The sequence below is a fragment of the Miscanthus floridulus genome, chromosome 16, assembly GCF_019320115.1.
Source record: "Miscanthus floridulus cultivar M001 chromosome 16, ASM1932011v1, whole genome shotgun sequence".
Taxonomy (NCBI): domain Eukaryota; kingdom Viridiplantae; phylum Streptophyta; class Magnoliopsida; order Poales; family Poaceae; genus Miscanthus; species Miscanthus floridulus.
Genome location: NC_089595.1, coordinates 51,786,219 through 51,799,477, shown reverse-complemented (window position 1 = coordinate 51,799,477; position 13,259 = coordinate 51,786,219). Strand labels below are relative to the sequence as shown.

Here is a 13,259-nt window from a genome sequence, read left to right as displayed (position 1 = left end):
AAAGCTACTCCTGCGATTGCAAACATGTATACTTAGTTCAGACATGTTCCCAATTACTATGCAGCAGAACTTATTAAATAATACTAGCTTCTAATTTGAATAGCCAACTAGATAGCTAATTTGGACACTGACACACTTCTAGTTGGCTATTGAAATGACGCCAGTATCAACCACACATACAAGGGTCGCTATAGATTTATAATGACCGACCGAAGGTCGCTGAAACGGCTTATAACGACCCACCGGGCGACACTAAATCTGAGCTGTGGTATAGTGTAGCTTTTACAACACATCTATAAAGAGCTAACCCTTTTAGCTTTATAGCTAGTTTAATTTGGATATTGCAACGTTTATAGTATATAGTACTATAGAAAAGTAACAGCTTGTATATTTTACTCAAAAACATATACTACTGTTTGCACATGCCTAGCCTCACTATTTATATATGGACAGGGGAATATTTCAATGTCCATTCATCTGAGTTTTAGCATTTAGCATACTCCGTTCTGAAATGCCTGAAATCTAAGGGATTCTAGTCTGTTCTAAGTCAAAGTATACTAGTTTGGCCATAGTTTGACTTATGGTAAATTTAGATTCCTTATTATGTTTCCGGGCACATGGAGTATTTTGTAGAGCGTGATGACTATCCTGTCAGCTCTCGTCGGAACAGAGCATGAGAACGACCCTGCTCCTATGAACAAAAATACATGAAAGCTCCTAGACAAACAGTAACTTCCAAACAATTGTGGAATCCTTTCAATATCCGTATATGTGCCAATCTTACAAAGACGGTCATCGCTGTGGACACATCACACACGTTCTGAAATCCGTCGTTTGCATCGGTGCGGAACTTTGCGCAAAGTCCCCCGCGCCGGTCAATCTTCGCTAAACTTAACGCGCATGCCGTGGACACAGCTAGAGTTGGTTCCAAGGCCGGCCGGCGCATCCGATACCCACAAGGAGCACAACGTAACCCGGAGAAAGCGAAAGAACCAAGGGCTTCTTTGCTTGCACCAAATGTCAGCTTGAAATCAAATATGTATGACGCAACGGCTTACATGTTTATTTAAGTGGCATCCGGTGTGAAATTGGTTAAGTTGCCTGGCCGATCGATTGGTGAGGCAAGGCCCCATCGATCATCTACCCTCACGGCCCCACCTGACCTATAAATACCAAGCTCAGGCCACCTGAAAAGGCAAAACCACGCGCGCGGTCTCTCTCTCACTCTCGCTCTTGTTTATTTACATAGATAGAATGAGTAGGAAGTCGCCCGGAGCTACAACTCGGTCAAAGTGGGCAATGGCTCCCCTTGCTGAAGTCTAGAAAGCCTATGTCTACATCACAACATCTGTATTTCCTGCTTTTGTTACTCGCTTCTCACTTCTTACCACCAGCACAAGCCTCTCAAAACTCTTATTTGACCTTTTGAATAATCTCACCATGCAGGATATCCCTCTAGCCTTCCCGATTGTTTCATTCTTTCTTTCTTTTTTTCTAGTTTTTAAACTCTTGATGGCTAATCAACAAGGCTAGATGGTAGAGGTTATACGAGATCTATCTATTTGAATGGTAACTTGTACTCAATCCAGACTAGTTGTTACTTTTTTATTGTTGATTTTTGAGATGCTAATAAGCCCTAGTTTCAGTCATATGATTTGCAATTTTTTAAGTAGTGCCCAATTGCTCAAGCATTTGGTTACATGTTAATCTTCATATGTGGCAACGTGAAAGGGTCCCCAAGATCGGCTAGGGCCTATACTTTTAATTTCTTACTACTTTGATTCCAATAATAAATACATAAATAAAAGTCCTCGTCACTGACTGCCTTGCTCGAATCAAACAAACCGATCGACGGTGATTTCAGTTGTATGTGACGAGCGGATTGTAATGGTTTCTTAGTTTTTAAGTTATTTCTGTCGCAAAGGATGGCTATATATGTACATGCCTCGATCATGCAGAGGTTGAAATATAAAACTACTTTGAAGATGTATGTACTAAAATAATGCCATTTATATTATGGGGCTCTTGCGTTTGTACCCTTGTTTTGTATCGAAATTGTGATTTTACCCCTATTTTTTTGACTTTGTGAATTTACCCCTACTGTTTCATTCACGAAGCACCAGTTTGCCCCTGCTCCGTCATCCACCCCTAACGGTGTTAAACTTTGTACAAAGGACATAAATGCCCATGCGATTTTACCCCTGTTTGTTATGCCTAATTGTGATTTTACCCTGATTTGGAATGAGACTTTTTTATTGTATGCCATATTGCAATTATTTGAACTCAGATTTAATATTGATAAATATTCAAAATTTTGGCAGCACCTTTGCTATATTTTGCTAGCATCATGACAACAATATAAAGCACATATAAAACACATAAGAAAAATCATGGAGAACCACAACATTTCAAAGTCTACCATACAACATGTCAACATGTCCACAAAAGTTGTGAAAAAAAAACATGTCCACAAAAGCTACAGGTCCACACCATGTCACATGTCCACAAAAGCAACTGCACCATGTCAACATATCCACAAAAGAAACAAGTCTGCACCATGTAAACATGTGCACAAAAGCTACATCCATCTCATTCAAGGACCACCTAGAGACCTAACAAACTAGCTAGCCTTCCTCCTGTTCGCCCTCCTCTTCCCCTCCCTCTGAAAAGCATTGAACAGGTTGGTTAGTAATGATTACATCAACAAATAAGTGCATGGATCATGATAGTGTGTAACTATATTACTGTAGAGAATAGCAAACTATGATAGGTTGACAGGCAGAACTAACAATTGCAAATACCAAAAGGTCTGTGTCATTTTCATTTGAACCTTAGATCCATTTATCCCATGGCCAATTGGCTATGAATGGCACAGGATGAGAACATGACATCCGAGGAGCGAGAGAAGATGGGCCAGGCATTCACAGTTCATTACTTCACTTATGAGAAAGGAATCCAGAAGTACTTAATCTGGGGTCTGACTGCCCGCATCTTGATCCATGCTGCTTCAGTTGTATACCAGCGACCACCAGACTTTATAGAGCGAAGGGCACATTTCAAATTGCCAAAGCTTACAAAGGACTGCTCTTCAATGCTAGCAGGACCTACTAAACACTAGTGCCTACACTGCTATCTCAACTATACGCTATTTGGAGTACAGATCTACAGGATATTGCACCAGCAGAGTTTATAGAATCAAAGAGGAGTCCAAATCACTTGATGTCATGTTAATTTAGATACTTTCTACAATCTTCTACTTACACAATAGTAGCAACTGCACCATGACTTACATTGGCTCATTGCTGCCCTCTCCTGATTCTCTTCCTCTTCCCCTTCCCCTTCCTCTTCCTCTTCCCCTTCCCCTCCCAGTAGCACTTGCACTAAAAAGAGAGGAAACATGATTTCAATATTATCAGATTATGCCACGAGTAGAAGTGAGCACCAATAGAACCATGACTTACATTGGCTCACTGCTGCCCTCTCCTGATTCTCTTCCTCTTCCCCTTCCCCTTCCCCTTCCTCTTCCTCTTCCCCTTCCCCTCCCAGTAGCACTTGCACTAAAAAGAGAGGAAACATGATTTCAATATTATCAGATTATGCCACGAGTAGAAGTGAGCACCAATAGAACCATGACTTACATTGGGTCATCGTTGTCCTCTTGTGATCCATGTTGTGAAGAATTGAGCCTTCTCTTTTGACTAGCAGTGAGACCTCCTTGGCAAGTCTTGGCTAAATGCCCTGGTTCATGGCACTCAGAACACAATCTTCTTTTCTTGCTACTGCTGACCTCATCATATGCCTTGAACCTAGACTTTTTAGGTCTCCCAGGTTTCCTTCTCAATTTAGGCTTATGGATTTTGTAGCCTAAGTCAACACGTGGCCAAAGATCTTTGGATGTCATTGGACTGAAAGTACCTGCATATGCCTTTCTCAACCTTTCAATAGAGAAGTATTCATGGACAAAGTCATCCATTTGAACCTCTCTACTAAGCTTTGCAATGAAAGCTAGAGCATGGCTGCAAGGCTTTCCAGTCACTTGCCAAGCCCTACAGGTACATGTCTTTAATTCCAAGTTAACTGCATGCCTAAATCTGTTGACTGTCACTTCCGCTTTTCCAGGCCCACAAATTAAGACATCATGGTCCTTAATGGCCTTCGATTTAGCATTCAGATCTTTGATGATATCTGGGATTATTTTTCCAGACATCTTTCTAGCATTCTTTGATCTCAAGACAAATTTCTCAATGACCATTTGTCTTATCTTGTCATGCATTTCCACAATATGATGTTCCTTTGTTTTTGACACCCAACTATTGAAACTCTCAGAAAGATTATTGTTGATGTAATCTACCTTGCAATCTTCTAAGAATTTGCTTCTACTCCATATGTATGGATGGTTCTCATCCAACCATTCAAGTGCCTTAGGATCCTTCTCTTCTATATTCCTCATGAAGAAGTTGAACTTGGCAGTTGTGAAGCTCTTGGCAGCTGCCCACATATTCTTCCCATAAAGAGTGCCACTGTAACTTTTCTTCATGTTCTTCCACAAATGCCTCATACACTCTCTATGCTCAATTCCTGGATAGACATCTTCAACAGCAACTTCAATTCCCTTGCCTGCATCTGTACTGATGACCAAACCTGTGTGACATAATTGACATATGTTAGGTAACAACAATTTAAACTTGAAGGAAAACAGACAAATAGCAGTCATAGGTACACACCTGGAGGAGTACCAATTGCTTTTTTCAAGTTTTGGACGAACCAAGTCCAACTTTCCTTAGACTCGGTCTCAATCACCCCATATGCCACTGGGAATAACCGATTGTGACCATCTACTGCAACAGCTGCTGCTAACTGACCTCTTGACCTGCCTGTCAAGTGAGTTGCATCCATGGCAATGTATGGTCTGCATCCTTGTAAAAACCCATCAATGCATGGCTTTAGAGCAACAAAGAATCTCATGAAACATACATGGCCATTGTGCTCCTCAGTCTCCATTTCAACCACACTGCCAGGCACTGACCTCAGAAGCTCAGCTTGATAAGTAGGTATCAAGTCATAAGAATCTTCCCACTTCCCATATATGATATCAAGTGCTCTCATCTTTCCTCTATAGACTCTATCATATGGAACATCCACTGAGTACTTCTTCTTTAACTCATCTTGCAATCCCTTTGCACCCATTTCAGGGTCATCCCGCAGTAAGTCCACAACTCTATCACAAACCCATCTATTTGAGGCCATGGACTGACCACACTTGTTGAAAGAACCACAAGTGTGCTTTGGTCCACTTGTCTTCACCTACAACATAATAATGACAATCCAACATTTTGTTAGCAAATTACATCTCAAGTCAATACACTACATTATGGAAAGAGGACCAAATTACCTTGCATCCAACGTACTTCTTGCTTGTAGACGCGAAAAAAGACCACTTACAACCCTCATCAGCTCTCTTGCATATGGCTCTGAATCTTTCTTGATCTTTTTTGACAACCTTAAAAGCATGGTCATGCAAGATAGCATGATGTGTAACTGCAGACTTGCACTGATCAACATCTGGAAACACCACATCTACATCAATGCATGGATCATCAGGATCATACGAAAACATGGGAGCATCATACTCATCTACATCATCAAGTATTTCACCATCAGGATCAAACTCTGGATCAGAGCAATCATCATCAGAGTCGGAAGATGCTCCTAAATCAGTGTCATAGCTGCTGTCAGAGAATATGCCCTTATCATCAGCTCCAACCTCCTCCTCATCTCCTACCCCCTTATCATCATCTCCAACCTCCTCCTCATCTCCTACCCCCTCATCATCATCGCCTACCCCCTCATCATCATCATCATCATCATTTGTTGCTCCCTCATTTGTGGTGGCTCCCTCATTTGTGCTCCCCTCAATTAGGTGTATTCTACTCCTCACATTAGGATGACACCTACGTTTGGTTGGTGAAAACTGCAGTGGCCCTTCAAAATCATTTATCTGGGCATTGATGCAAGCTACCCCCTTGTCTACATTGAGTACAAACCACTCTAAAAGATGTTCATCAGTTTTCATCTCAAATGAATCATTTTCCAAATCACGCCATAAGGTTATGTATTGCTTAGACCCCCACATGCAATGCTCAGCTACGAAATCAACCAACTGCAGCAACCCAAAGCTATGTATGTCATCAACAACTTTAGTTGGCAAAGTTTTACCCTGCTGCCATGACTTTGGACCATTGTCTGGCAAGCTGAAAAAAGATCGAATTCTAACTACAACTCGTATACCCCTGTGATTTGGCCTACAAACCACAGAAGTAGTATGCGGTTAGTTTATCCAACTCAAACCATCAACAATGCACTCTGGCAAAAAAAACCCAACAGTAGATAATGGTTAGGGTTTGTTGAAACCACCTTTGCTCTTCCATGTTGGTCGATTTGACAGATCTCGTGCGTTAAGCTGTCGTCGGCGCCATCCACGTAGCAGAAATGAGCCACACGCCTATCTCGCACCAAAATGAACATAGTCAATATCTAAGACTATTTTACAGGATTTCACAACGCAAGGTGATAATGAAGACATTTACATTGAGCTCCAATTAAGTGAGGGAAATATGAATATAGCTAAGGAAGGACTAGTGAAGAAGTTTAAGCTGACAACAACAATTGGAACATACAAAGGTAGCTGGTTCCACGTATACCATCACCAGAATAATTGAAGTTGTTGACAACACTACACTGAGGATCACAGAACTGCCAATCCGCCGTTGGACTCACTTGTCCAGGCAACCAGAGGTAAAACTACGAAATCATTTTACACAATGCCAGAGTATGAAGAATGGAGAACGAATTTAGGAGCAAGTGCAAGTTCATGGACTATAAAATACTACAAGGTTTGTTTATGCTGGATCAACACTAAATCTGCAAACTGATTTTTAGCCTGGAACGTATATTGACCAACAAGAGAAAAAAGTCAAGTATAGTGATTTCATCAACAAAGAGCTGATACTCTTCTCCATGGCGGACCTGCAGCGATCAATACCTTCAATGGTTGATGGCCTTAAACCAGGTCAGAGGAAGATTCTGTTTTGCTCATTCAAGAGGAATTTTGTTAAGGAAGCTAAGGTGCGTCTGTTGTTTACCTTTCCTTGCATTACAGATTATCTAGGGTTTATTTATTGGAATGGCTCAGAATTTTGTTGGCAGCAATAACATCAATCTTATGTACCCTGGTGGTCAGTTTGGCACCAGAGCTCAGGTGGGATAACAGGGCAAAAGTTAGTACTTGTGAGGATACGAATCGAGATTCCGTCGGAAGCAAGGGGAGCACGAATAAGGAAGGATTCAATTCAAGGCGGGCGCGGTCGCTCACCCGTCGGGAGCCGGAGATGGGCGCCGCGGAGATCCGTGGCCAGGCGTCGTCGGGAGCTGCGTCCAGGAACCGGATCCACCCGCTCCGCCCGCCCTGATGCCGCTCCGCCCGCCCCTGCGCCCCGGCCCGCTCCGCGCCCACGTCGCCCCGATGCCGCACCTGCTCTGCCCGCCCTGATGCCGACGCTGCTTCGTGCCGCCGCACCCACGCCGCACGCTCCGTCGCCTGGAACCGCGCCGCCCGCTCCCTCCCTCTCCGATGCGGTCCGATGGAGTCGAGAAACAGCCAGAAAGGATAAGGGGCAGTCTTGGCATTTGGACTTTCCTTTTTAGGTTTGGAATTTTTTTAATTCATCTATTCGATGGCCATCTGACGGACGTCCAAAGCAGGGGCAGACGGACACTTCAGTTCAAAATAACAAGGGCAAAAACACAAAGTTAAAAAAATAGGGGCAAAATCACAATTGGAGTACTGAACAAGGGCAAGAACACAATTCTCCCTTATATTATTTACTGTTATATACAGTCTTTTTTTTTTACTTTGAAGATGCAGCTCGATCTACAACCTTTACAATACTAGTACTAGTATAAGATAACAGAGTCCAAGTAATAAGGAAAAAAACCAACATGTTTCTTTTTTTCAGTACACTTTTTACCAAACTGAACCTGATGAGTAGCATCCTCCATTTGAATTCTGAAATATTGCTTTTTATATGTGAAAAACTACATCTTTTATAAACTACATCTTTTATACTGAACCTGATGAGGTTGAAATAATATAAAACTACATCTAAAATAATGCTTTTTATATTGTTATTTACTGTTATACATAGTCATCTTTTGACTCTGAAGATGCCACTATGTAAGAAAAGCACACAACAGACGGGTTAACGCACATCATAAACGTGGTTTTATGCACATCACAGCTCTATTTTTATATGTATTTAAATGTTCATTCATCTGAGTTTTAGCATTTAGCATACTCCCTCGTTCTGCACTAACTGAAAGGCAAAGGGGTTACTAGTTTGTTCTAAGTTAGTTATATATTAAAGTTTTGCCAATATTTTAAAGAAGACATCATCAAAGTTTTAAAATATGTAAATATATTTCATAGTGTATGAATGATGCGAGTAGAATGTTATGAATATTATTCTTTTCTCTATGAAGTTGATAAAAACTTAGCATAGTTTCACTTATGATGAATTTGGATTCCTTATATTTTAAGAAGACATGGAGTATTTTTTGTAGAACGTGACTATCCTGTGTGCTCACGTGTGAACAGAGCATCAGAACGACCCTACATGAAAGCTTCTAGACAAACAATACTTTCAAAGATTTTAGTATCGCACTCCGAAATAACTGTGAACTCAACGATTTGATTATTTTCTACTAGATCTATTAGACAAAATATCTTCCAATTAGATCTATGATTAGGCAAAATATCTTGCAAGTAATACTAACATATTAATTAACGTGACACCTTAAGGTGTTGCATATTAACGTGATTGATGCTGTACATGACAAACTTGAGAAAAAAAAAATCCACGCGATTGGAACACGCTTAATTAATCTCCTGACTCCTCACTGCAGCCTGCCTTTTGTTTATATGTTCCGCGCCGATGCAAACTGCTACAACTTGACACGCATGCATGCCGTGGACACAGAGTTGGTCGTGGTCCAAGGCCGGCGCATTCGACACCCACAATGCAAGGAGCTACTAGCAGAAGAAGGTCATGGTCTTGATCAAAAAAATATAAGAAGAAGAAGAAGAAGGCCATGGTCATTACCCGGAGAAAGCTAGCGAGAGAGCGACACCAAATGCGCAAATGCCAGCTTGAAATGAACCCAAATAAATGACGCAAATGAAACCAAATAAATCGGTTCGTGCAAGGCCCCATCGATCATCTACCTGACCTATAAATACCAAGCTCCGGCCACCTGAAAAAGACAAACCATCCCTCTCTCTCTGTTGGATGTTGGACCGCCGCGCTAGCTAGTCGAATCGGCGGCGGCCATGAGCGATGACAGCAAGAAGTCGTGGCCGGAGGTGGAGGGCCTGCCGTCCGAGGCGGCGAAGCAGAAGATTCTGGCCGACCGCCCGGACGTGCAGGTGGTCGTTCTGCCCGACGGCTCCTACGTGACCACTGATTTCAACGACAAGCGTCGCCAAGGCCGGCAACGTCGCCAAGGTCCCCAAGATCGGCTAGAGGGCCAATAATTTTAATTTCTTCCTTTGTTTCCAACAACAAATGAATACATCAAAATCCTCATCCCAGACTTCCTTTGCCTTGCTCGAATCAAACAAACCGACATCGATTTCAGTTGTATGTGACGAGGAGCTAGCGGCCCGGATTGTAATGTTTTGTTAGTTTTTGTGTTACATGTGTCGTAATGGATGGCTATATGTACATGCCTCGATCATGCAGGGGTTGAAACTACATTTAAAATAATGCTTTTTTATATTTTTTTATTACTGTTATATTGACTTTGAAGATGCAGCTCTACAACCGTGACAATACTAATAAGATAACAGAGTCCAAGTAATAATACGGATAAAATAAAATAAAATTGGTCAGGACACTTTCTCCCAAACTGAACCCGCGATGAGCAGCATAAAATCCTACTGAATGAGTATACTCGGTGTATGTTGTAAGATCAGTCCAATGAAAATTATACGAGCACACTATTGCTTAGATCACCTCCAGTGGAGTAACATGTTCACGTAAGTAATAAGTCCTAGACTTGCTCATGCTTTTTTTATCCTTCAGCTAAAGTTTAGCCCCAAATCGGATGTTTGGATGTCAATTAGGAGACTAAACCTGAGCTAATTATAAAACTAATTGCATAAGACTTTACTAATTCGTGAGATAAATCTATTAAACCTAATTAGTTCATTATTAGCATATGTTGGGTAAAACATGACTAATTAGTCTTAATACATTCGTCTCGTGAATTAGTCTTCATTTATGTAATTAATTTTATAATTAGTCTAAATTTAATACTGCTAATTAGTAAACATCCGATGTGACAGGGACTAAATTTGAGCCCTGAGGATCCAAACGCCCCCGTTCTACTATCAAATATGACACCACTTGTTGAGTTATAAGAGAGTGTGGCAGTCGATAGCAATTTTCCTGAAGTGATTTTGTCACTCTCAATCATTCTATTCAATTTCTCAGATGGGCTTGTATATGGTTAAGTGTGCGCATGTGTTTAGCCCTTTATACTCATGTTTTCAAGAAAAATAAAAAAAACATTATATTAAAAAATTACCATATTTATTATTACATTACAAAATAAAAATTGAAGCTTTTATTTTTGGACGTTAGGATATTTTTACCTTTACAAATATCTTTATAAAATTTCATGAATAAAACTGACTTGTTTGATGAGAAATGAAAAGGAAAAATACTATGAAATTTATAAAATTGAAAAGCCTTTTTTACTTTAAATTTCATAGCCAGTCAGCCAGATTTACATAAAGTTTTTTGGTTTGCAAAAAATTAGTTTCACAGGATACACGGCTCTACTCTACCTATTAAGTTTCATCCAAAAGCAAACACATACAAGAAACAAAATTAAGTGATTTGTGCTGTGACGATGATTGAGTGTGGTTACCCTCTCCGGCGGCGAGGTTGGAGTAGAGGTCGACGATATTGGGGCATCCTCGGAGGCAGGCCGGTGAGCAAACCGTGCCGGCGACGCGCGGGTCGAGGAGGGAATCGGAGGAGATGCCGACGGTAGCGCGGTCGACGCCGCACGCGCGCACGCAGCCGTCGGTCTCCACCAGCCCCGACAGCCGGCCGTCCTCGACCACCACCTCTGACGTCCGGCACTGGTACTCCGTCGGCCGCCCCGCGCAGTGCGTGTTCTCCAGCACGCACCGCCGCGACGTGGACGACACGGCGAACGCGCACAGCTCCGCCGTCAGCTGCTCGCACACCACCCTCGCCCCTGTCAGGAAATCGTGCAAACAGCCATCGTCAGAACACACAGGCCGTGCTTTGTATATGCTACAATACGTTATACCACCATGGTTACCGTACCAAGTGCAGAGGAGAGAAGAAGGGACAGGGAGAAGACGAAAGCTGGAAGCTGTCCGTGGAGGACGGAAGCCATGGATAGATGCTGAATTGCTGATGCCGCTGGACTTAAGCTTAAGACCGATGTCTTGTGCTGGAGTTAACGATGGAAAGCTTAGACGCTTAGACAAGTATTATAAGCAGACTAGAAGGGGTTTTTAAACTGTGCCGTGTTTAAGACTGCCTAACATGACCGGTTTGAGTCAAACTGGTTGTCGTGTGTCGTTTCTTTTCTTCATTCTTTGATTTTTCCTTTTTCTATAGATGTAATAACGATATTTCCGGTTGAAACTGACAGTGCAATGATATATTTAATCTGGCCTTTTTTTCACTTTCTGATGTTTAGAATCAGTTAAGGTCATATATACTTTGTCCGTTCTAAATTATCAATCGTACTGACTTTTATTAATACATAGCTTTTACCAAATATCTAAACATAATGTATATATCTAATATATAGTAAAAGTTATTAGTATGTACCCCTTTGTCCCTAAATAAATAGATTTCTAGAGTTATTTTAAATCAATTTTTTTAAACTTTGAATGAATTTTTAGGAAAAAAACACTAACATTTATGATATCAAACTAGTATCATTAGATGCATCATAGAATATATTTTTTATAATACGATCATTTTATGGCATATATGTTGTTACTTTTTTCTATAGAGTTAGTTAAACTTAAAAAAATTTGACTGACACGGATTCTAGGGATAAATTATTTTGGGACAGAGGGAATATCTAAGAGTGACTTAGACTTTGGAATAGAGGGAGTAGTTATTAAACATAGAGGGAACCAAGATACCATGTCTATGAGCAGATTCAAATAGTGTCCTTGATGAAAGCTACTCCTCTATTCTAAATTATAATATATATCTAGACATAGTGTATATATAAATATACAATAAAGAACCTAGTAAAACCAAAACGATTTGAAGTTTTGAAGGGAGGAACGTCCTGTTCGTTTGGACTTGTTTGACTTATAAGCCGTACTTTTTCAGTCAACGAACAGTATTTTTCTCTCACACCAAATCAGCCAACAATACTTTCAGCTATGGCTTATTAGCAAAACAAGCTCAAACGAACAGGGCGGAAGTAGATTAGGAGAAGTGTCATTTAGCTTTATAGCATCATAATGAGCTGACACGGTCAATAGATATATCAAAGTACAGTTGAACGTTCAATTCATTGAGAATAGGAAGCTCTCTCCCAAATGAGATGGCGCCTAATTAAGTTGATCAACGGCGTGTTCCATGATTAGATGTACAGGGCGCAGTTGACGTCAACAATGGCAGACAAACAAGCATTCAAGACTAGGCGCAAGCCGCGCAACGAGTGGCGTAGAGAAGGCCGTAAAGAACGGGGCAGGTTTTTGGTCAGGGCAGGAAATTAGCTGGCAACTTGGCACCAATGCATTTTGCTTTCATGTTACTATCTCGCTCACTTCCGTTCCGACTAGCCTCCCGATGTGAAAATATGGCCAACGGTTTTACCCTTTTCTTCTCCTTCAAACAAGGAGAATCCCTAATTCAGATTGACCGGTAAACTGGTCCACTCTTGCATGTTTTCCACAAAACACAAAAGTTTGGTGGAAAGTGGATGTTGTCCACGCGCCTTTGCTTTCGACCTTTTTAATACATATGTTTTAATTTGAAATTTAGACAATAGGGGAGTCAAAAGCTTTTAGGAGCCTAGACGATCTTTCATTATGCAAAATTTTTAGCTAGTAAATTATAGAGCTCTTTGATATAAATAAAATTTTCTTTTGAACTTTGGCGATGAGCCCGGCCTACCACCCAGCGTGGCTG

The 13,259-nt window shown here is 41.1% G+C and overlaps 2 protein-coding genes across 3 annotated transcripts; both read right to left on the bottom strand.

The window, feature by feature from the left end:
• Positions 1 to 2,377: 2,377 nt before the first annotated feature.
• On the bottom strand, positions 2,378 to 11,121 carry LOC136513236 (uncharacterized). 2 transcript variants are annotated; one of them, XM_066507232.1, is made up of 7 exons: positions 10,990 to 11,121; positions 6,415 to 6,502; positions 5,393 to 6,302; positions 4,725 to 5,304; positions 3,639 to 4,641; positions 3,291 to 3,380; positions 2,378 to 2,662 (listed from the first exon to the last, which is right to left on the bottom strand). In XM_066507232.1, exons 2-7 carry the CDS (start codon positions 6,426 to 6,428, stop codon positions 2,605 to 2,607), a joined length of 2,655 nt encoding a protein of 884 aa, XP_066363329.1. In that variant the 5' UTR covers positions 6,429 to 6,502; positions 10,990 to 11,121; the 3' UTR covers positions 2,378 to 2,604. The 2 variants fall into 2 exon arrangements, with proteins under 2 accessions (XP_066363329.1, XP_066363330.1); XM_066507233.1 differs by lacking the exons at positions 2,378 to 2,662; positions 3,291 to 3,380 and adding an exon at positions 3,388 to 3,557.
• Positions 10,881 to 11,490, bottom strand: LOC136510677 (uncharacterized). The gene is made up of 3 exons (XM_066505050.1): positions 11,418 to 11,490; positions 10,990 to 11,325; positions 10,881 to 10,906 (listed from the first exon to the last, which is right to left on the bottom strand). The coding sequence occupies exons 1-3, from the start codon at positions 11,488 to 11,490 to the stop codon at positions 10,881 to 10,883; spliced, it is 435 nt and encodes a 144-aa protein (XP_066361147.1).
• Positions 11,491 to 13,259: the final 1,769 nt, after the last annotated feature.

Bases quoted from the DNA above. Each gene is read 5' to 3' on its own strand.
- LOC136510677 (XM_066505050.1), bottom strand. From the start codon at position 11,490: ATGGCTTCCGTCCTCCACGGACAGCTTCCAGCTTTCGTCTTCTCCCTG. The intron at 11,326-11,417 runs GTACGGTAACCA...ATTTCCTGACAG, and splicing joins TCTTCTCTCCTCTGCACTTG to GGGCGAGGGTGGTGTGCGAG. The intron at 10,907-10,989 runs GTAACCACACTC...GAAACTTAATAG, and splicing joins CAACCTCGCCGCCGGAGAGG to GTAGAGTAGAGCCGTGTATC.
- LOC136513236 (XM_066507232.1), bottom strand. The intron at 5,305-5,392 runs GTAATTTGGTCC...ATTATGTTGTAG, and splicing joins AGAAGTACGTTGGATGCAAG to GTGAAGACAAGTGGACCAAA. The intron at 4,642-4,724 runs GTGTGTACCTAT...TATGTCACACAG, and splicing joins AGCAATTGGTACTCCTCCAG to GTTTGGTCATCAGTACAGAT.